Here is a 24,188-nt window from a genome sequence, read left to right on the forward strand (position 1 = left end):
TTAATCCTCTTATAGGGATTAACTGGGTGGTAGCTGTAGACAGGTAGGCTAGGGTGTGGATGGAGAAGGTGAGTGGCTGGCAGTGTGCTTTTGGGTTTTATACTTTGTCTGGGTCAAAGGAAATCTCTTGTAGTGTGAGGGAAGCAGCATGAGGAGGAGATGCCACTGCAGCCACAACTGCATTTGTCCTTTAGGCCTCACCTGGGCCTTATCACCAGGGAGCTGTGGCCCCGAGACTCTGCATAGCACAATCTCAGATTTCTTTACCTCCCGGAAGAAAAAAATTTGCATCCTGGAAGTACATTTAGAAATCTGAAATTAGAAACTTTTTTTTTTTTTCCAAATTTGGACATGGCTAATCGAGGAGTAACAAGCCCGAATGGGCCAAACACTAGAAATAAAATATGCCAGTTCAAACTAGTACTTCTGGGAGAATATGTGGTTGGCAAATCAAGCCTAGTGCTTCATTTCGTGAAAGGCCAATTTCATGAATTTCAAGAGAGTACTGTTTGGGTTGCTTTTCTGATCCAAACTGTGTATCTTGATGACACAACAGTAATATGGGATACAGCTGATGAAGAATGATACCACAACCTAGCACCAGTGTACTACAGAGGAACACAAGCAGCCATAGTTGTATAAGATATCACTGAAGAGGAATCCTTTGCAAGAGCCAAAAACTGGGTTAAAGAACTTCAGAGGCAAGCAAGTCCTAACACTAATAATTTTATCAGGAAACAAGGCTGATCTAGCAAATAAAAGAACTGTAGATTTCCAGGAAGCACAGTCCTATGCAAATGACAACAGTTTATTATTCATGGAGACATCAATTAAAATGTCAATGAATGTAAATGAAATATTCATGGCAATAGCTAAAAAGTTGCCAAAAAAAAAATGAACCACAGAATACCAGAGCGAGCAAATTCTGCTAGAGGAAGAGGAGTAGACCTTACTGAACCTACACAACCAACAAGGAGTCAGTGTTGTACTAACTAAACCTCCAGTTTGAACTAGCTGGAATATTCTGCTTCCTAAATGTTGTTAACATCAGAATTGGAGCATTTAACCAGCTCAGTATAACTTCCAAAAAGAAGAGATTTATTATAGAGGCAAGTTTCTAATACAGAATTATATGTTTTGAACTTAATTTTTAATAACATGCATGTATCCCGCCAACTAATGTTACAGCAATAGAAAGGGAAGATGAGAACTATGTGTATACTTGTTTCATTGGAAAGTTATGAGGGAGTCATCTCTCATCATTAGGGATTAAAGACAAATGACTGGATCCATAACTAGTCATCCAGTTTCTCCAAACTGGAACAGTAGTCATCTATGGAAAAGATTTAGACATGGTTAATGTGGGCTTTTGAAAAACATTTTTAGGATTCTTCAGATGTTTATGCTTAGCTGAAATATTCAGGCAAATAAGAATTTCTTTTATAAAAAGTCTATATTCCATATTTTGATAATAAATTAAACATAGGAAAACTATCCCATGTCTCCAGGAAGAAAAAAGAAATTAGTGGCATAAAAATTATAGCCAGTCCCAATTTTGTTCATATTTTATTGTTTTTACCTGTAGTTGAACACAATATCTTTATTTATTTATTTTTATGTGGTGCTGGGAATGGAACCCAGGGCCTTGCCAGTGCAAGAGGAGCACTCTACAATCCCACCCCATTATTTTTTTTAAATAGAGTAAAAAAGCAAATGAAATTCCATCTTGTTTTAAGAGTATAAAAACTGATAAATGCAGGGGGAGCTGGGGATATAGCTCAGTTGGTACAGTGCTTGCCTCTGCATGCACAAGGCCCTGGGTTCAATCCCCAGCACCAAAAAAATAATAATAATAATAAACGAAATTTAATAGTGTTCCCTTCATGTGAGCTCTTCAACAAAAATAAAACAAATCAGGTGTCTGTGACTTCTATTTAGTTACTGCTGATCGGTATATAGGTCTTGTTTGGGGGTAGCAAGGGGGCTTTTGTTCTCTTTGGACATAAATATATTCAGTGCACTAACAATTCTGTACATTTAAACTTGATTACTTTAAATTTGCTTTCCAGTTATACTGTAAATAGGGTCTTTCATTGTCCATAAGTTTATTATTTTTCTGTAATATTTAAGAGTTTCTTAAAAGTATCCAAAACGTACAGTTGCTAAAACAGATAATTATTTCTTCCTCCTTCTAAAGGAAGGTGCTTCAGTTGTTCCTCAGAGCTAGATCCATAATAAACAATGTACTTGCAAATTGTAACATAAATATTGCAATGTTAGTAACAATCTTGCAACCTTGTTTTTCAACGTCCATTTTATTTTGATCAGTTCAGTATATTGCACTAATTATTTTAGATCTTTTCATTATATAAAATCTACCATGTGTCAGAGATGATTTAATCTATTTAAGTGTTGACCTGCTAGCAGAACTTGTACATTTTATAGAAATTCAGAATTAGTAAGGAAAACAGTTCTCCAGTGTTTAGTTTTATATTGAAGTGCTCAGATTGGAATAGAGAGATATAAAAAGGAAAAAAAAAAAGAAAAGAAAACAAAGAAAATCTGTTTCCTGGTGGTTTTCCTCCACCACACACACACCTTTGCTATCATGTCCTGCCTTACTTCCGGGCCAGAGGAGTGGAGTCAGCCATCTATAAACTGAGACCTCTGAAACTGTGAGCCCCAAATAAACTTTTCCTCCTCTAAAAATTGTTCTTGTCAGGTCTTGTGGTCAGAGCAGAAAAAAAGCTGACTAAAACATCAATGAAATTTCCATCTCCAAGAAGGCCCATGAGACCTCTGATGGAGTGAAGAGAGGCATCTGAGATCTTCCTCTAGTGTGTTGAGCACACATCAGATTTGAAGCTCTTGTCTCATTTTAGCTACTAACTCATGAAATGACCATGAACACTGTGTTGTGTAATCATAGTTCTCTTATATGCAGAATGGTCAAAACTAGTGGTTGTAAGCAGGAAGCTAGGCTAAATGACTTCTTATGACCCCTTCCAGCTCTGGGATGTATGACTCTGGAAAAAATGAAGTTGTAGTATTTGACTTTTGTCCTTTATTTTTGCCTTTTTAAAGTTTCACTTTACTTTTAATTGACACATAATAGTTGTATATATTTACAGGGTACAGCATGATGTTTCAATACATGTATATATTGTATAATTTAAATCAGGGTAACTAGCACATCTATCACCTCAAACATTTCTTTCAAATGTCCAAAACTAGGGCTGGGGTTGTGGTTCAGTGGAGAGTGCTTGCCTAGCATGTGTGGGGCACTGGGTTCGATTCTCAGCACCACATATAAACAAATAAATTAATAAAAGTCCATCAATAACTAATAAAATTTTTAAAACAAAAAATGTCTAAAACTACATGTACATTTTTTTTTCTGTAACAAAAGAATCAAAGCAGCCACAGAGGTGTATAGGGTGAAGAATAAGCTGGGAAAACTCTATTGACTATCATGGGGCCCTGAATTTGTAGTCATTAGGGAGAGAGGCCCTCATAAAGAAAGGCCCTAAAGACACAAGAGGGGACAAGTATTTGGAGAACGAGAATTAGAAATAATATGGTAGGAGTCAGTCTGAGAAGTGAGAATAGCCTTCATGGGAGGAAACCTTACTTGTAGTCAAAACAATGGCTGTGAGGTCAGACAATCTGAATTCTAAGCCAACCTCCCTGCTTCCTAGCTACAACCTTGAAAAGGTTACTTTATTTTTCTGAGCCACAATGTCCTTCTTTGTCAACCACGGGTAATACTAGCACCTTCCTCAGGACTAAATAAAATAATGTGTAGCACAATGGCCAACACGTACTTCGCATTCAGTACATCGTTGCTACCATTTTGCTGTCATCAAGACTTGAAGTTCTCCACAGGTATCCATGAGCTGATTTGTTCTCCTGGGTCTGTGGCACTGGGATGTGTAGCTCTTCTTTTGAAATTAAAATATCTTCATTTCTGGACTGTGACTATGACTAAGTGGTAGAGCATTTTCCAAGCATGTGCAAAGCCCTGGGTTCAATCCCCAGCACCAGAAGGAAGGAAGGAAGGAAGGAAGGAAGGAAGGAAGGAAGGAAAAGAAAGAATGAACATGTGGGCTCTGGAAAAGAAAGAACGAACATGTGGGCTCTGGAATCCATGCAGGATCTGGCCCAGGTTTTAATCAGTAAACTGTAGGCAAGTAACATAACCACCCTGAGCTAGAGTTCACTCACTTATGATGTGGGAATAGAGTCCTACTTCATAGATTATGGTGAGGTTCTAATGAGAAGATAAATGCTAAAAAATCTAGAAAAAACAACCTTGCATGTAGTAAACACTCAATGGGCACCAGCCTTTGGCTGGGTGACCAGCTTAATAAAGGACACTTGGCAGACTATTTGTCCTTTATGAGATCAGCCTAAGGGTGTGAGAACATGAATTATATGTCCTGCATACATGACTGCAGTCTTGGTTTGGGAATAAGTGACATCCACAATGGGCATGGAAGATGGAAGTCCACAGTCAATATGGGAAGATGTACGAAGTTCTGCCCAGGAGATGAAGAGATAGTCACTTCAGTTATCACAATTGGCCATTTCCATAACTATTTATTCTTCCTCCTCTTCTTCCCTTCCTTCCTCCTTCTCTCCATCCATCCATCTCCCTCTCCAATGGGTGTTCATTGTGGTAGACCATTTAAGAGGAAGTGTGTTAACTCCACTTGTGGACACAATGCTCCTTCAACCCTAAATACTGGTCCTTTTGTGAAATTTCTCATTTGGGCTCATAGATAGAAGACAACTATTCTAAGAATGGCAGTAGATATCCTGATGGGACAAAAGGACTGCAGTCTCCTCTATTCCCATGACTGTGTTAAATATCCCCATAATGTTCTTCTAAAGTTCAAGATAACAAAGATATTTATAGTAAAACTGGATTTAGGGAAAGTGGGCTATTTCAAGACTTAATTATGCTGCACTTACAGAATCCATAAGTTGTTGATGTTGACTTCATGGAAGGCAAATAGTATTATGGAAAGAGGTATAATTTGGGGAGCTCTACTTGAATAAATGGAGGAAAATGTTTTTTTTCAGGATTTTCTAATGCACCAATGACATTTGGCAACACATGTGTACGAGTAGACAGGAAACAAGAATGGCTAGTTACATTAACAACCAAACAAAAAATTGGAAAGGATGAGAGCAGGGGGCTAAGCTCTATGGAGGCAGAGTTGCTTGACTAGGCCATAGCTCTATGTTGAGCTGACCACAGACAATTCTGGCTAGGAAGTTTCTGCATTACTTGGAAGAAGTCAATATGAGCAGTATTGACACCAGCCCTTCTCAGGAGTGAAAAAAATCATTAGTTATGAAGGGGAAGTTTCAACTTGGGGAAGCCTATAGGCTTAGGGCATTTTTACTCTCCTTCTGTTGTTCAAATATCATACTGTGACTGAGAGTACATCCTAGAGACGCATATTTGATTCTGGAAAACTCAAAGGTGCCAGAGTGAATCCCAGAGGACAGGAAGCAGAAAACACTAGGTTTAGTTCTATTCAACGCCTAAGGAACAACTACAAATAGGATCTTCTTAGATGGCTCAATCTGGAGAGAAAGTTATGCAGGCATTCTAGAAGGAAGATCTCTCCTGTATGGAAACTTCTGATTTGGTTTGAGTGGGTTTTATCTCATGAGAACCAGGAAGTGGCAGCCCTGGCACAGAAGGGTACAGTTCAACAGCCAGGCATTTCCTCTGGGGCCTAGTTGGGCAGGAATTCTGATTTTTTTATTGATAACCCCAAAGATTCTGCTATACAGAACAAGCTCAACTCAAAGTGAAATTCTGTATCATTTTTTTGAGATTATATTTTGCATGTTGACCAGGTTGGCCTCCTACTTACAATCCTCCTGCCTTGGCCTCCCGAGTAGCTGGGATTACAGGTATGCACCACTGCACCTGGGTTTATTGCTTCATTTTTGTCTCATTTCTATGTCCTTTTTCCTTTAGTCGTAAAAGGGAACTTGTATAAGCCAACAAAGACATGAGACAAAAATCAGCACTGATTGGATGTTCCTAAATCTCTCTTATAGGGGTCATCTGTGTCAATATTGCTCATCATTCTGATCAATTTTACCACTTTTCCTGTCAAGAGGTTCATGTTGGGCTGGGATGCAGCTCAGTGGTAGAGTGCTTGCCTAGCACGTGAGGCCCTGGATTCATCCCCAGTATGTTGTGTGTGGGGGGGGGGCGGACCCTTGACTTTAAATAATTAAAATAAAAACACGTAGCTTGCACTCATAAACATTTTATAACACTAAAGAAAACAGTAGGTAGTGTGCTCTGCTTTAAACAAACGCAATATATGTTTGGGTTCACAAATAAACTAAGGGCAAATTATTGAAAAAAAATTTTGAAAAATTATTGAAAAAAAATACTTCTGGAGCTGGGGTTGTGGCTCAGTGGTAGAGCACTCACCTAGCATGTGTGAGACCCTGGATTCAATCCTTAAACAAAATAAAGGTATTGTGTACAATTAAAAATAAAATATTAAAAATACTTCAACATATTTCTTCATATGACAAGCTTTTTTAAAAAAACAATTTATGGCCAATGTTTCATAATACATGTCACATTAATCTGTTAATATCTACTTCACTGCCACATACAGAAGAGCTTGTCTGAATGCAGGTCTGTTTTCTTAAAGGCTCTTTTTTATTGAAGTGCTGGGACTAGAATCTAGGGCTCACGCAGGCCAAGTACTGTACCACCAAGCTGTACCCATAGCTCCTTAAAGGATCTTCCAGTGAAATGTATTACACCCAATAGGAACAAGAACAAAATGGACATTCCCATAGCTTTCTTCTCTATTCAGCTTCCAAGAAAATGACAGTGAAGCTAATTGGGTAATTCTTTTTCTAAGGTGTGAGCACAATTTTGTTAGATACAAAGTGAGACAATAGGAAACCTTTTTTAATGAATAAACAACTTTCACAGAGACTATCTATGTCACATTGCTATTACAACACAAATGAGCTGAAACTTTTTTGTACAGATTTGGAAGAAGGGAACCCCTAAAAAGAAATCAAGCATATAGAGGTAGTTGAGTAGCAATGAGGGGGGGAGCATTGTCTTAATTTCCCTTCAATTTATTACAGTGCAAGAGTAAAACGGCTGTTTAACAAACAAATGGAAATCAAACACACATACACGTTTGCCACTATTTTAATCCTGGCATTACTGAGAACTGTACACAACAATGGAACTACTTAATCTAAGATAAGCCAACGTGCCACACTGAACTTTTTGCTCTCCTTTTATTTTGTTGTGGTTTATTGTCATTGCAACAATAAATGAATGTTAATTGACTTTTAAAACAATGCATACGCTACAGTGTTGCTTTGTAAACTTCTGTTCATCACATTTGCTGCAATAAGTTTTTAAAGGACTACAGAGTCATAAAGCAAAAGCTTTAAAGTGATACCAGGAACAGAGATCACAGGCACTTCTCTCTGGAGGTTAATTTAGCATGTTCGGAAATGCCCACTTGTAAGTGAAAATTTCTTCATTTTACCTTTGGATGTGCATAATCCAGATTATTAACCAGTTAAACATGGAACAAGATGAGCTATCATTCTGAAATGAACTGAATGTGTGCATTTTACATGGCTCCTTTTCCTTCCCTCTCTCTGCACTCAGAAAGGGGCACAAAGTGAAGTTCATGCAGCTGGCTGCTTTTCACAACTGTCTTCAATCATGAATCAAAACTTCATTCCTCAGGCCCAAAGGCGGGCTGAAAACCTGCCCTTTTCCAGTACTCGGGCTGCCTTTCATTCACATCTTTGTCACACACCTCTGCTATGACTCTGCCTTGGTGAGTGGAAATGGATGTGAAGTCAGGGTCAACAATTGGGGACTCAAGCAAGGAGTCCCTGAATAAAACTCTCACCTTGGAAATGGAAGTGGCATGAGGAACACAGTCCCTGGTGGATTATAGTCCATCAACAGTATGCAATCTGTTGATGGCAAGAGACCTCTGGGTACTGTGAACCAGCCTCAGGAGTTTTACCACTCCAATGGCCAGTCACAGGGGATTATCTGAGCCTAGGCCAGCTTCATAGTTAGAGCTGGAATCGCCACATGCGCAGTGACGTGACTTGACCCTGCTGCTAAAGCAGCATTGGCCTAGAGCAGTCAGCTGTCAGAAAAGGCAAGCTGTTGAAATAGTCAATTCTCCGCTCCCCTAAGTCAGGGGCAAGCACTCTTCTCTAGTTGTCTACAAAAAATTAGTTTCTTCCTTTTTCATTTTCTACATTTTGCTGGTTATTAGCTAGCAGCAGTATTATGGTACAAAGCAGAAAGGCATGGTGTCTGCTTGCTACCTAGTATACATATATGTATGTGTGTATAGGTACACACAGAGACAGACAGATAGACATAAAATAACCTACTAGGAAAAGACTGGGTCAGTCAAGACAGACAGAAAAACTAACCCAACAAGTGGCACTATCTACCAAGGGGGAACTCTTTATCCTTCTGGCCTAGATTTAGCCTTATGTCTTTTCTTATACTCCTCATTCTCTGGCTTGGCAGCAAAACCAATTTACAAAGAGTAAAAATGGTCAAGTCTAACTGATTACCCTGTTCAAGTATGTCTCAAATAAAGCCAAGGACTATGTTTCACTAGCCTTATGAAACATAAGCTTACTGTGGAATAACCTAACTGTGAATCTACAACTACTGAAAGTAAAGTGCAATTCTACCTAGCCAAGATCTTCATGTGCTGGAGTTGGGTACTCCCTTATCAAGAGGCATTCTAAGGTATGGAATTTCATGTTCTATGATATGGAATCATAAGAAATCTACTTCCTTCTTGACTTAGATTAATCAGAGATGTTTTGGGTAACTTCATTTTACTGGCAACCTCCCACTGTGAGCTTTTGGTTGCTTTTGTGATGTGCCTACCATGCCTGTTAAATAATATTATGTGTATGTTTGTCTGCAAAGTTCAAAATCAAGAATGGTTACTTGCTGGATGACCATATTATCTGGGCAAAGTATTTAATATTGCTGAGCGTCAGTTTTCTCATCCAAAATATGGAGATAATAACTGCTCTCTGAGAAAAAAATGATATAATGAGCTAATATAAGTGAAATTACCTGGGTAGTACCCAGTACATCATAGGCTTTCAATGAATTTTTGTTGAATCTGTTATTTTGGACGGCATAAAAAATACCATGAACTAAGCACACAAGTCATAGATTGTAAAATCCAATCACCTATAATGGGTGAGTTTCTAAACACATTCTGGAGAACAGGAGTGATGACTTGGTTATTATAATGGAGCTACAACTTAAGGCTTCCATCCTATCCAAAATTCTAGACCTTCAAGCAACATTAATTTTTAGCTCTTATGGAAATGAGAAAATGTTTGCTGGTCTATGTTAGTCCCTATCTCTGACCCTCATTTGTTCTCCAGTCTTTTCTCTTTCCAAAACAGACTTAACACTGAAAGAAATTAGCTGCAAACCATCAAGTTATGGTGCAAAAATCCAGTAGTGCAAATTCCACCAAGTTTATAGGTATTGCAAGTGGGTAGTGCATGTAAAGGCAGTGTTCTATGCAATTGTAGGCCTTTGATGACATTTTGTAACTATAACTTATCTAATAAAGCTATGACTTGTTGAATGTCCCCCTTGTGAAGGCACTGTGCTGTGTGACTTTTGAAATGTCACATTTAATGTTTATAACAACTGTTCATAACAGTATTTATCATCACCATTTCATAGATGAGGAAACTGGGGCTCAGTCAAAGTTAAATCACTTGCCAAAGTAACATATCTAGTATGTGGGGAACCATATGACCTTTTTCTTTATTGTGTTTACACTAGATAATAGGAAACTACAGTACTAGGACCATGTTATGACCACTTGGTTGGGCATCAGATGGGAGGGAAGGGCCTCTAATTTCGCTGCCTGAGACTTAAAGAATCTGATTTGAGTAATTAACTATGCCTTTATTCCATTCTATCTATACATTCTTCACCAGCCCAGTCTACTCCAAACTTCAAATCTGGTAACATAATGCTCTGACAACTCCATTAATCAAGTGCAGAAAAACATTTGGTCTCTGCTTACACAAGTCTCTGGATCATTTCATTCTCCCTTTCCTATTTATGACCATGGTGGTGATAAAAGTCCTAGTGTCTTGAGCATGACCTTCTCACCTTAACAGAGTAGGCAGGACATGGCTCCTTTTCCTTCCCTCTCTCTACACCAGGAAGAGGCACAAAGTGAAGCTAATGCAGGTGGCTGCTTTTCACAACTGTGAATAATGCACCACAGCTATCCAAAATCACATAGATGAGACAACTTGCCTGAAGGTATGAATGCAACAACTCCCTTCCTCCCAGCCCTAATCTTTTCACTCTGTCATGATAGTCCCATACTCATGATATTACTTTAGGTTCTTCTGACACCAAGAAATCAAACTAGTGTAAAAGAAGCTGAACAATGCTTACTCCTACCTCCTCAACCCTTCTTCCCCCAGTTACCCCCCCACTGTAACTAGGAAAAATGACAGGGTTTAGACAATGATGTCATGGATTGTCTGGCTCTTTAAAAAGATTTCTTAAGGATTCTACCCTACCTGGTTTCTTTACATTTTTAGTATTGAATAGTCCTTCATCAAGTATTTCAGCACATTCTAGCCCATTGTCTTGATCCTCAGAACCTTGAAAAGGGGTGGGGTATGTAGGATAGTGGGGGATGGCTTTAATATGCCAAACTGAATGTCATTTCCTCTAAAGGGTTAAATATTATCTTGCCTAAAATCCTATTCCTGACTGCACTGGGGAAAAATATACTTCTAATCAGATTGCTGAAAAAAATGCCCATAATAGATTATCATAAAAGACATTCCTGTGATTCATGTCTTCATTCTGGAACAATAATTCTTTCAGCCCTGTTCTGTATGACACATAGAAATTGGATTTTTAACTATACCCTGGCATCTACCATAATCTTTGCTAAATCACTTAGCTATTTTATGTTGTTTATTTCAAACTGGAAAAATGGATTCTATGAAAATAGATGACCTTAGCATCATTTGGAAATTCTTTTAAACATCCACCAGGATAGATAGAAAGTCCCCAAATTGGGATCAATGTAGTAAAAACTGATTGAAGGGAAAAAAATGCATTTCTAGTATTGTTATTCCCCCAAGGTACATGGTAAACCACATCAATAAATAAAGCAATGGACTTTTCAGTAATGTACACTTAAATAGTTACAAACACACATGTAGAAAAAAGGATACAGTAGTGCAAAAAATAAATTATTAAAACAGATAGAAGTATGAACATTATTTTACACAATGCTCTATAAAACCTGAACCATTTGGAATGAGACCTCAAGTCAGTGAGATAATGCAGCAACGTGATTCATTATTAGTATCTTTGCTTCACATTTCAACCACAGTTATTTATCTATGAAAGACAAATTAAAGCAAAATTGTCTTAAACTTTCAGGAAAAAAATTTTGTTAAAATCAATTTTTCCTGGGTTCTTAAACACCTCTGCTATTTATGTAGTTATGCAGCATGTCAAGAAGCATCTTAAGACAGAAAGTTCCAAACAGGTCACATTCTTTTGGTCTTTCTACTTGATTTAATTGTCTGTGTGATCAAAAGCAGAGTAATGCCTCTGTTTGCTTGATACCCCCCTTCTGTTAAGATGTTATTGCAATTAGAAATATTTACAAGAAGACTTCCCCAAGGCAATGGGGAGGGTGGGAGCTCCTCTTCAACGATCCAATCTTGCTAGTTTTGGTTTCGGGATATAAAGGCCAGGACTCGCCGAATACCGTTCAATCTATCCTTTAAAGACCTCATTGCTAGGAATGGGAGCTGAGCACGGCTTTCCAAGGGAAGAACAGCTAATGTCCACCAACACCAGGCAGGACCATTTGGGTTGATCTGCAACAGAGAAACACAATGGGATCATCTTATTCCCTGCAATCCATATGGGTCTACAGATTTTCAAATGCTCAAAATAAACAATCCAGGTAGAACTGCTTCTGTGTGTGTGGTAGAGACTGGTAACTGCCTCCATATTTATTTCCTCTTTATTTTAGCTGAATATATAGCTGCCTAGGCGGTAGTGGAGAGGCACTGCATTTCTCAGCCTCCCTTGTAGCTAGGTGAGGCCATAAGACAAAGTTCTGGCTAATGGGGTATAAAGGGAAGTGTTATGCATGGTGTTTGGGTCATACTCTAAGGAAAGAAGCATGTGCCCTCTGCTTCCCTCTTTCTCCTGGCTTTCCTCTAGATACACAATGAACATGATGATGATTTTTTAAATTTTCTCAATCAAAAAGACAAAGACACATTCTAAGGATGGTAGGCCTTTGTGATGGAGTCTGGACCCTGAATTGTCTCATGGAATAGAGCTACCCTAGCCCTCCAAGACTCAGACCCTCTATTCCATTGGAGCTAGATTTATTTTGAATACTTGTTAAAGCAGACAAGCCAACACCCCATGCCTTCTAGCCAGTGTGATGTCATGAGCTGGAATATTCCTATTTAGGCCCTTCTACTTTTAAGATCATGTTTAGGTCATTGGACTTTGTAGGTCTTTAATTCCCATGACTCCACAGGCTTTATAGGTGTCCTAACTCCTTCCATTTTCTTATTCTGGCTGAAGGCAATAGTCTAGCTATGCCAAGTCACTATACAGGGCCACAGCTATCTTCTCCCCTAAAACCAAGGGCATGATTTACAGTTTCAAAGAACAGCAATCCTATTTTGCAAAAATTCCAATTAAAAACACATTCATATTAACCTTCATATGTCTCCATGTTTCTCTTAAATAAAGAGCTTTCCTTGTCCTATCTATATTCTTCACCAAAATTCTGTCTGTAATCAGTTTCCCCAGTACATTTTAAACATTGGCAACTTATTTCTTATGAACCTCAAAATGAGTTTTCTTTCCAGAACTTTCAGAAAATTGGTTTTAGTAACTAACTATGGAGAACCACATTCTAGCCAAACTCCTTACACCTGGAATTATTTAGCTCCAAATTGGATCAACTGATTCTCCCCAAATCTCACTGCCCTCTTTACTTCTCTGTCTCTAGCTTCACCTGGATTCTTTTTTGTCCCTCACTGCACTCTGCAACATGATCTCCCTCCTATAATCATTTTGCATATTAGATTGACATTCTGAATTCTTTCCCAGGATCATCAACAAAGATATTGAGGCTGATGTTAATCTTTGTGGCAGTTTCTAGGAAACCTCCTCCCGGAGCTAAGAACAATCATTCATAGGACTGCTGGGCTACAGCACTGGCTAGCAAACTGGATGGCCTTTTGGTTTTTGCTGGTGCTGCCATTGACAAAGCAACATGATAACAAAACTAAAAAGAAAAGAAAAAAAAAACCAAAATTTCAGCTTTCTGTGTCATTAAGTTCTTATAAATAATTACTGTAGCATCTGTATTTTTTCCTGTGGAAGATGCAGTAAGCACTGCTGATCTCTATCTTCTGCCTGACTCTGGGAGAATGTGTCCCAGAAGATGAAGGGGAGCGTCAAGATTGATCATGGAGTTTACTCAGAGCTCTGCTGTAATCCTGAGTCACCATGGCCCAGAGCCAGGAGCTGGGTCCCTGGGAAGCACTTTCTGGCCTTTCTCCCTTCAAACTCACAATGCCTTCGTATGAAGGAAAGGAGCCATCTTTGTGGTCTGAGGAAAGCAAAATATATCAGCCCATAAGGAAACAAGACAGATGTCTTAGAGCCTCATAATGCAAAAGGAAGAGGAGACTTTAGAGACCTCCTCATATAACTCTCTCACTTCAGAGAAAAGCTGAGAAAGGGGAAGGGATTTAACCAAGGTCACACTGCCAGAAAGGTAAACAGGATCAGTCATTTGGCAGAGAAACCAGAATATAGATATTCAAAATATTCATATTTTTCTGCTGTGTCAAGAATGAACCTAAGTAATGAATCAAATAAGTTATAGGAGTGAAAAGATGGTGGTAAGGAAATATTTGGTTAGGATATCTCCAGCCTTGTCCTAGGAAGGAAGCATTCCTAGAACTGGAGTTCTCTGAAAGTACTCCTTGATTTATACCAGGCAAACAAAGAAACTACTTTCTCCTCTTTCCTAGTGGGCTTTAGATCTTCAGCTTGATCTTGTAAATGGACCTGTCCCTCAAGGTAGAAGACTGATACAATAGGACCTAATCAACTATTTTCTGGTATGACTCAAATGAGGGTAACTTTAACGATGGGGTCAGTTTTCTTAGGGGCTGTTTGCTCTGATGAGGACAACAGTGAATGTCTAGATTTGCAGGATTAAGTATGGATCAGCAAGGGCATGAAAAGTTCTTGTGGCCTTGCAATTAGAATCTTGTAGGGTAACTGGCCCTATCTCCAAGCTCCTGTATTAATAGAGAAGTTCTAGAGCTCTCTGGAAGTGGCAGCCTTTGATTTTAGCTCCCACAATACTTTTCTCTTAAATCCTGGCCTTTGCATATCTCTTGTTACTCTAAACTTACCAAGTTATAAGTCTGAACTCCATTGAACATTCTTTTGTTGATGGTATATTACCATTCACTCACCTCACTTCTCTCTCAATGTCTATCTTAGATTCAAGTTCCAATATTTTACTTCAGTTACCCCAATTCTGATTTAAAATCCTTTTGATGCTCACTGTCTAGCCAAATAATACCAAATTGTATCCATTTTCCCCTTTACACTTAGGATTTGCTGGATGACCACCACACACCTATCTAATCACAAGCCTCAAGCACTCCCATCTGATGGGGCAACCCATTATATGAAGACATTTTTTATATACCTGGGGATCAGCATCTTTTTCTGGCATTGGACCAAAGTGACTGAGTATCCGATTCTTCAGAGATGATTTGAGTGAGTGAAACCATGATGCCGCTTGCTCATAGACACAGTTATGCAATCCCATAAGTTCAGCACAATCCTCTCCCTGAACCTGAAAGTATCAAGGTGGAAGTGAGACATTCTGTACCCTCTCCATTCCTCCCAGAGTTGCTTTTGATGTTGACCCTCTTTAAGCATCCCTTCTGCCTTCCTGTGGCAAGGCTCACCCACACATCTTTCTCCTGTATGTGGTATGACACACTCCATAGTCAGGTGCATATATGGTTGGGGATGGGAAGCAGGAAAGTTCAGCTTTGGAGAGTAGCCAAAAGAGCAAGACGCTCAGAAAGCCAAACGGTGGAACAGGCCTGAGCGGACACAGATTATGCTGGTGTAGGCCTCTGTCCTTTTTGTTTTTACACTTATTTTCCCACTGCTCTCTGGGAACAGAGATATAAATGTGTCTCAATGTGTAACTATCTCCAAAGTCAAATATATTTATTTGCTGATCAAATATTCATCAATCTACTACATAGTGAATGTAAATATAAATTAACATGGGATAACTGACTTCTTCCACCCATTTGCTAAAAAAACTGAGGATTAACTGGACAGGTCACCTTTCTGCTTTAGGGGATTATTAATGATTCTGCTTTCAGGGAAGGGCTCTTAGCCATGTTGTACATTTTAAAATCCAAATGCATATGTGAATTTATAGTGATCACAAAAGAAAAAATAAATTGATCAATAAATACTTATGTATAGGCCCCACTCCAGATCTATTCCCTGCTTTCCCTGGTAGAGACCTAACTGGTAGGCTGAAAGGGCCCCAGGGTTGGTCTGAGGTAGCATATTTATATATATATATATATATATATATATATATATATATATATATATATACACATATTGTTGTTGATGCACCTTTATCTTATTATTTATTTTATGTGGTGCTGAAACTCGAACCCAGTGCCTCACACGTTAGGCAAGTGCTCTGCCACTGAGCCACAACCCCAGCCCGCTGAGGTAGTATTTCTTATGCATAGCTGCAACTCAGCAGCTAAACAGGGAGAGCCAGGACAATGAGTGCTGTCACTACAAATCTGCAATTGGACAGCAATCCAGCAGCATTTAGCATTGCTGTAGCAATCTGGTGAGAAATCACACGACCCCAAGACAGTTCTGAGAAATCCTTTTGCAATCATCTTTGTATGCCAAGTTACAGGGATTCTTGGCACTAGCCACCCTCACCTTTTGATCTTCAATGTATTCAATGTCAGCTGTGTTGTAGCCATCTCGTTGACCCTGATGGAGCACCTTGAAGCGCCTCTTGCCTATGCTGTCAACCACAGAGCGACCATCGGCAAAAAATTGAACATTTCTGATCTCTAGGATACAGCCATATTCTGCAAACCTGTTTATTAAGAATGAAGTCAAGAAGGTAGATCCTTGAGTTTTATTTCACTGGCCTTGACCCCAATCATTTCTATAACCCTGTGCTGTGCCTTAAGGAACATCTGCCTATTTACCTGCCCCTGGGTTTCAACTGCAACTGTACAATAGTTGGATGGAGCTAAAATATGAACCTGGACAGTTTAAGTCCAGGGCCCATGTTCTTATAAAACAAGTTTTATAATAAATACCACCTGCTTAACAAAGACCAATTCTGTTTTTTTTTTTAAAATAAGCAGCCTCTCACACAGTAACAGGCAGTGTTTATATGAAAAAAAACCCTTAACATAGCAGTATAACTACTACCATTTATTGAGCACATACTGTGTACTAGTGCTATGGTTTGAATGTCTGCTCCCTACAAAACTCATGCTGAAATTAATTAAGATGTGGAAACTTTAAGGTGATTAGGCCAAAGGGGTTCTGTCCTCATGAATGGATTGATAGAGTTAAGAACAGCTTGGTATAACCCCCTTTCTCCCCACCCCCCAGCCTCTCTTTGCCCTTCTGCCATGTTATGGTGTAGCAAGAAGGCCCTTGCCAGACACTGGCACCTTAATTTTGGATCCCAGCCTCCAGAACCATGAGAAATAAATTTCTATTGTTTATAAATGACTCAGTATATGGTATTCTGTCATAGCATCCCAAAATGGACTCAGACAGCTGGGAACTGCACTTAGTGCTTTATGTGTATTATTAACTCATCAATCCTCCCAACAAATAAACCCAATGAGGTAAGCACTATCATCTTACCCACTTAACAGACAAGGAAACTGGATATAGAGAGGTTTGAATAATTTGCCCAAAATCAAAATTGCTCCAAGGATGAAATTAGAATATAAATCTAGGGAGTTTGACTTCAGAGACCACATCATTTTTTCTTCACAGTGGTCATGCATGCCAGGCAAGTGCTCTACCACTGAGCCAAATGCCCAGCCCCAGCCTACACTCTTATAAAACAAGTTTTACAATATCATCTACCTGCTTTACAAAAGACTGACTCTAGGATTCTTTTAAACAGACAGCCTCTCACTTAGTAAATGGGGCACCAAAGAGACCATCATCCTTATAAATGCTCCTGTTCTTAAGCTGGCTATACCTCATGAGATAGGTCTCCCTACCTCTGGGAACACTCCAGAGTAAAACAAAAACATCCCTCTCTACCAACCTCCCTTTACTCCCAGGGCTTCTCACTTACCCTTTGACAGGATCTCCAAGGCACATGCCAAACTGTCTTGTACCTGTTTCGATACATCTGCGAATCATCAGGCGGTAACAAGGCTCAAAGATGTGTAGGGGACAAGGAACAGTGGGATAGGCCATGGTGCACACGAAAATAGGCACGTTCTTATTTAAGCTGTCAGGAAGAGCAAATTAGATGGATCTCAAAGCAATGGAGTAGAACACAAAAAGGATGGTCAAATATCACCATGTAATTCCCCAGAGAGAAGGCAAGGAGCCATCAAATTTTGATGACTGATAAAAAAATACTAACGTTGTGATCTGAGTCCCACAATGTGGTGCAAAGGTTAACCTAAGGTCTAAGAGATTAAAATTGGATTGCACATGTTCTAATGTGGCTTCAGAAGTTCTCTAGTACCTTAAGATTGTGAGTTATGGCTATGTTGTGTATTTTTTTCTTTCTATGATTCATCTCTTCACTCAAAATTGTCCCTCTTTTGGTGTTTTGCTGACAAATACTGAAGGTATAAGTGCATCAAGAGGTGATGGGAAATTCTTTGCAAGGTCCTCGTGACATCTCAAATTTGTAACACCTTCCCCGCCAGAAATGTGCATGGAAAGACCAACTAGGAAGAGGAGCAAGCAAGAGACAGAGAAGAGTAATTTAACCCACTGATGCTCAAATACTCTTGTGCTTCAGAGATACCAGGGACCCTTAAATCCAGATGACTAGGCCACTGTACTCCCAAGGATGCTGATGGGATTAGCTATGGAACTAGGATCCAGGGATTTGTGTTTCAACAGTTACCCACCCCCCAAAGATTCAGACACATGACCCACTGCAGAATCCCCAACTGGGCCAGCTCCTCCTTATCCTCTTATTTGATAAACAATCCACTGCAGGAACATTGAACCTAAACCTACAGAGATATAAGACTATCTGCACAAATTCCAAAAGGGTTAGGTTTAGAATTCCTTCAAAAGCCCCAAAGTATGTTCCCATATTTACTAATAACACCTTACGTGATATTTGAGAATATGGCTCACAGAGACTCAAGGTTAACTTTAGAATGAAGGGAAAAAGAAAATGATGTTCTGAGTAGCTTCAGTATAAGTCAATATAAAAACATTTCTAGTTTCAGAGGAAAACATTATTTAAAGTGAGAGAAACATTCAAACAAACTGATGGCAGAGTTTAGAAATATTCTCTACAGGATGGACATAAAACCAGAACAGTTTTTTTCTTGTTTAGTTGGTTTTTGTTTTTTGCTAACAGGAAACCATGCCTCACAGAATACTCACAAAATACTGTGAGAACTGCACTATGGATGTGAGGGTGGGGGGCAGTAATAAAATGGGCAGAAATTAGTGGTGGCCCCTTACTTCTTCCACTAACTAAGCAGACAGAGCTTGGAGCCTCAATTAGCAGAAGTTCTCCTGATTATGCTATTCCAGTTTACTCCTCCCAGCAAGACCCGTTACAAGTGCCAAGATGCGTATTAGTTTGTGTGTTTGGCTTATGCATCTTTAGTGGTGTGTTGGTAAATGCTTAACAACTGGCTTTGGGGTAGAGGGAATCCTACTTTATACCATTTGCTGATTTCCGTGGTATGAATGTTTTCACCATGGCCAGTTTAAAGTTGCCACCAAGATATATCTGAATAAGGAGCTGGGGAAAAAAATTCTGCACATTCAACTCTCATGAGCTGGTATGAATGAAAACTGAAAACAGAAACATGCATATACATACTTAGACAGTTCTTCCATTTCTTCTTCATGAAGCCTTCTTCGTTCCTTTAGTTCCTCTGGAAGGAACTTAGCTATTAGCTCTTCCATTATTACATTTTTGCTGTATTTTCTTGATACCAAGCACTATATGGGGAACAAAGCAATTTGATATTATTCAGTCATCAAAAAAAACAAGGACTTCTGACACAATCAGCAGAACAGCCAAGTGACTCATATATTGGAGTAATTTGGACCCAAAATTTAGCAGCTAACACTCTAATATATGTATTCTCCAGATATCAGAATTTAGTTTTTTTTAAACATGTAAATGATTACCTTCATCATATATATATATATATATATATATATATATATATATATATATATATTATAGATGGACACAATACTTTCATTTTATTTATTTATTTTCATGTGGTGCTGAGGATCAAACCCAGTGCCTCACACGTACTAGGCGAGCACTCTACCACTGAGCCACAACCTCAGCCCCAGTGATTACCTTTATAATTAGGAAAAAATTAACAGGAATAAGCCTGCGTTAAATTTTTAAAAATCTCATTGCTTTCCCCAAACAGGAACATTAGAATTATGCTCTTGTCCCCAAACAAGGAAAACTCTTCCTCTTTCCTTTTTCTGATTATTGTGTTTATAAGCTCACAGAAATAAACTCTCTCTGGGATGTGCTGAAAGTCAATAGTCAAAAGCAATGTTCACTGAACCTTTCCTTCCCTTTCCTGACCTGCCCCCATTCCAATCCAGTGCTTGGCTTCTGGATATTGACAATTCTGTACATTTTGTTCTAACTTTAGTTAAGAAACAAACACACACAAGCAGCTAAATACTGGTGATTTTGTTCATCTATTTGCCTTTTTAGTATGACATCTGGGTATCACTGAAATTATAAGCCATAATTTCAGAACCAAACTCGGGCTCAATTGGAACTATCACTTTCCTTCCAAATACCCTTACCACATACATATCTAGGGATCTGAAAGCAGTGGGTATGTAATGCTGTGACCCAAACAATAGATGTTAAAACATCTAAATTGCTTGCTGTGGAAACTACCCCTACCAACCCAGCAGGGGGAGCTCCTGAGTAGACAATTTGTTTCTCTCCCTGTATGGGCAGTCTCTTTTCTGCATTGAACATGATTGGAATACTTATCCCTGTGTAAAATTGTATAAGTGTAATTCTGTATGACTACACAGAGAAAGATGAAAATATCTCATAGCCCTTGAGTCTGGGACTACACAGCAACTGCCTCCTGGGTGCCTTTTCAGTCACCAACATTGCATGACTACAGGAGAACCAACTGTGTTGCTCAGTGCCAGTGTGGGGGGGAAAGCAGAGACTCAGGAGGTAGCCAATCCAGAGAGAAGACCTCTCTGCTGCTGCTAAAACAAAAACCCAGAAAGGGCTAAAATGTTAACAGTGGTTTTCTTTAGGTGTTGAGCATTATGGGTAGATTTTCTTCTTTCTGCTTATCTGAACTTTGTAGTGTTATCACAACATACATGTATTGTTTAAGCATAAGGACCATGGTTTTATCACCTACAATCAGGCCAGCAAATCCCACCCCATTACCTAGGGAACAGCATGACCTTGACCCTCCCCTGATCCTGATACACACCCTCAAAGCTATACTTGATGATTATTTCACTCTGTTCCTTTAGTGTAAATGTTAGAGTTTGGAACAAGCACAACATGGGCCTACATTAACCTAGAGATAATCTTGCATGTCCAGTTTCAACTCAGGAATGACAGGGGTCAAGGAACATCAATACTGATTATAAAATGTTATTCATAATCCCTGATGGAGGTAAACCAAAACAGATTCCTGGGTCTTCTTTTGATAAAGGAAAATTCCATCAGGTCCATTTGAAAAATGAAGGTAGGAGTTTGTGTGGTTAATTTTAGAGAACTTGGAAGGCCCAGGTCTTTTCAAGTAGCCAAACATCTGCTAATAAGTACAATGACTCTAAGAGGTTAGACAAGGGCCACAATGATAGTCTAGAGGTTTTTCCAGGAACCTGGGAGATGATCTCTTCAAAGCACAGAATAAACATTGATGATAAGAGGACATCAGAGCTATCTGGTACAAGCCCAGAGAGAACAAAAGATTCACCAAAGATCAAAGTGTATCAGGTACCATGATGGGATTACAACCAGGATTCATGTTCATCATCTATTTAATACTTTAGTTTCCAGCACAAATTACTTGATTTAATTTCCTGAAGGACTTTGTGAAGAGGAAAGTGGTGTCTAGAAGACAGCAGAAACAGATGGTTTGAAAGGGTATTGGGCTCTAGCATAGAGTAGTAGCTTGGGACCCAACTAAACACCAAGTATACCTAATTACAAGCAAGCCAATCCATCCAAGAAAGAAATATTGGTTTACCTGAGCAAGGCCATCTTTGCATAATGGACACTTAGCATTGTGATCTAGGCATCTTTCAAGGCATTTTAAACAGAAGGTGTGCCCACAAGGTGTTGTGACTGGCTCATAGAATAATCTGAAATTTAAGAATCAAAATGTAAGAAAATCAAAATGTGATAGAAGACAGGGTACTCATGGTTCAGGTTTAATTGGGAAAGCCTATGTGGGGAGGATACCTTTTACTTTTAATCACTGCTATTGTTGCACTCCAAGAAAGAATTTGCTTCTGATTTCTGGGACATATTTAAAATAATGCATTTGTTAAAGTTTAGAATATAGCTAGGTTGTTTTTGAAACATTGATTCTAGTCTATCTCTTCAAAATAGAAAGATTTTTTTACCCTTGTCTGGTCCAAGAAAAATAGAGATTAGTGCCTAGAATGTCTGAATAGATTACATTCTAAAGATGTTAGCCCAAAAAAAAAAAGATGTTAGCCAACTTATTCATCTGAGTATACATAGACATACATATAGATGCACACACACACACACACACACTTAACACTTTACACCATGTTACCATGAGAAAACTTGATTGTTTGCTCATACTGATTCCTTTTTTTTCACCCAAGCAATCTTATTGCCTTAAGGATCTTGAAATTGCATCTAACAAACATAAGTCTTTTATATGGATGAATAATTTTACTAGAGTTAATACAGTAATATTTAATATTATTAAGTGCACGCTGATATAATAAACATGGATATACATTGACATATACCCACATATATGCATATGTATAGATATATGAATTATACTTCAATTAGATTCTATTTCAATTGCTTTGGGAGGGCAAGATATTTTCGAAGCAATCTGGGGATCCTTCATTAAAGCTATCCTGTACCTTCAGAGGTTCATGGATTTACTTCATATAAAGAGAGGCTCACCTGCAGCAGGACCAGGAAGCAGGAGCAGCTGATGATGACAACTAAGAAGTGGGGCTCACACTCATCAAGAGGATGAGCACAGAAAAGGATAGAGAGGATTATAGCTTATTTTGACCTCTCAAGAGTGTTCAATAGAGAGGAGACACTGACGGCTGCACAGCTCCCTCGTGTGGCCAGGAGGTGCACCAGTAGCCTGGCCTGCACTGCCAGGCTGAGCCCAAGAATCAAAATATAAGAGCTAAATGTACTTGAGAAGAAATGGAACCCACCAACTAGAATAAAAACTCAGGTCCATTGGGGATAGAGTCACTTGTCTAAGTATACACAGTCAACTGCTGACAGATGAAAAGTCTCTCCAACTTTCATTTCCTGTCATGTGCCTTTTCTATTAGACAATGATTCTCAACCACTAATGTGCATCGGAATCACTTGGGGGAACTTTTTCTTTAAACACCCTTATTGATGCATAATTGACATACATACAATAAACTGAACATACTTAAAGCATATGATCTGGTAAGTTTTGACGTATGCACACATTTATGAAAACACCACAATCCAGATAGTGAATATACTCATTACTTTCATATGTTTCCTCCTGGCCCTTCCCAAACCAACACCTTCATCATCTTGGAGCTTTCAAAAAGTCCAGAAACCCAGTACTACATCTAAGAAATCCGGATCGGTAGGCCAAAGTTCAGGCCAGATACCAGGACTCTTTTACAGCCCCCCTAAGTGGTTTTAATGTGCAACAGAGGTTGAGAATCACTGTGTTACACAATCCTACTAAGCTCTATATAGGTGAACCTTCTGTATTGGTTTTTGAACATAATTATCAGAGTCACTGATAGAGATTTAAAAACATACATGTGGCAAAGCTCTCCTGGTTAAAGTTCCAGATTCAGCAGGTCAGGGAGAGGGAGTGATTTGATATTTTTAACAAGCCCATGAAGGTCTGAAGTAGAGGAGAGACTTCATGTATTTACTTTTTGTACATTTGAATTTTATCATTCTGCTTCAAAAGTAATTGATTTTTCCAACAGAATTAATGTTTTATTAAATTTGCCCAAAAAGTATCATTAAATATAAAAAGACTGTTTATGATAAGAGTTTCTAACTGATGCACTAAAGTAAGAAGAAAAAGTACGCAAATTAGGAAGGAAGAAAATTAATCTGTCATTACTCACCAATGGTATGATGAATAACAAATTTAGAACACATAAAATCATGTACAGAATGATTGTTGGAATTAATAGAATTAGTGAGGTTGCTAGGTAAATATAGTTACACCCAATTGTATTTCTATATACTCACAATAAACATTAGAAAATAATTTCTTAAAAGATAACATTTACAACTGCTTAAGAAAAATAACAAGTACCCAGGAATAAATCTAACAAAAGTTCTGAGTCCTCTTTTGGAAAAAGCTATAAATACCTCATTGAATGAAAGTATAGAAGACCTAACAAGTTCCAATAAAAATTCCAATGGGTGGGCTGAGGCTGTGGCTCAGCGGTAGCTCACTTGCCTGGAATGTGTGAGCACTGGGCTCGATCCTCAGCACCATAAATAAATAAATAAATAAATGCTCATCGA

General features: G+C 38.7%; 1 protein-coding gene and 1 pseudogene across 1 annotated transcript in view; one reads left to right on the top strand and one right to left on the bottom strand.

The window, feature by feature from the left end:
• Positions 1–351: 351 nt before the first annotated feature.
• LOC113196969 (ras-related protein Rab-5A pseudogene) lies at positions 352–996 on the top strand (annotated as a pseudogene).
• A 5,947-nt stretch (positions 997–6,943) lies between these two features.
• The window catches only part of Lonrf3 (LON peptidase N-terminal domain and ring finger 3), a 38,610-nt gene continuing 21,365 nt past the window's right edge, over positions 6,944–24,188 (bottom strand). The window contains exons 6-11 of the mRNA XM_026409074.2: positions 21,667–21,781; positions 19,272–19,393; positions 17,538–17,696; positions 16,139–16,301; positions 14,850–14,999; positions 6,944–11,964 (exon numbers count right to left, since the gene is read on the bottom strand). Coding sequence (XP_026264859.1) covers positions 11,809–11,964; positions 14,850–14,999; positions 16,139–16,301; positions 17,538–17,696; positions 19,272–19,393; positions 21,667–21,781 — 865 coding nt within the window. The 3' untranslated portion in view covers positions 6,944–11,808. The remainder of the gene's footprint in view (positions 11,965–14,849; positions 15,000–16,138; positions 16,302–17,537; positions 17,697–19,271; positions 19,394–21,666; positions 21,782–24,188) is intronic.

The sequence above is a fragment of the Urocitellus parryii genome, chromosome X (assembly GCF_045843805.1).
Source record: "Urocitellus parryii isolate mUroPar1 chromosome X, mUroPar1.hap1, whole genome shotgun sequence".
NCBI classification, from domain to species: Eukaryota; Metazoa; Chordata; class Mammalia; order Rodentia; family Sciuridae; genus Urocitellus; species Urocitellus parryii.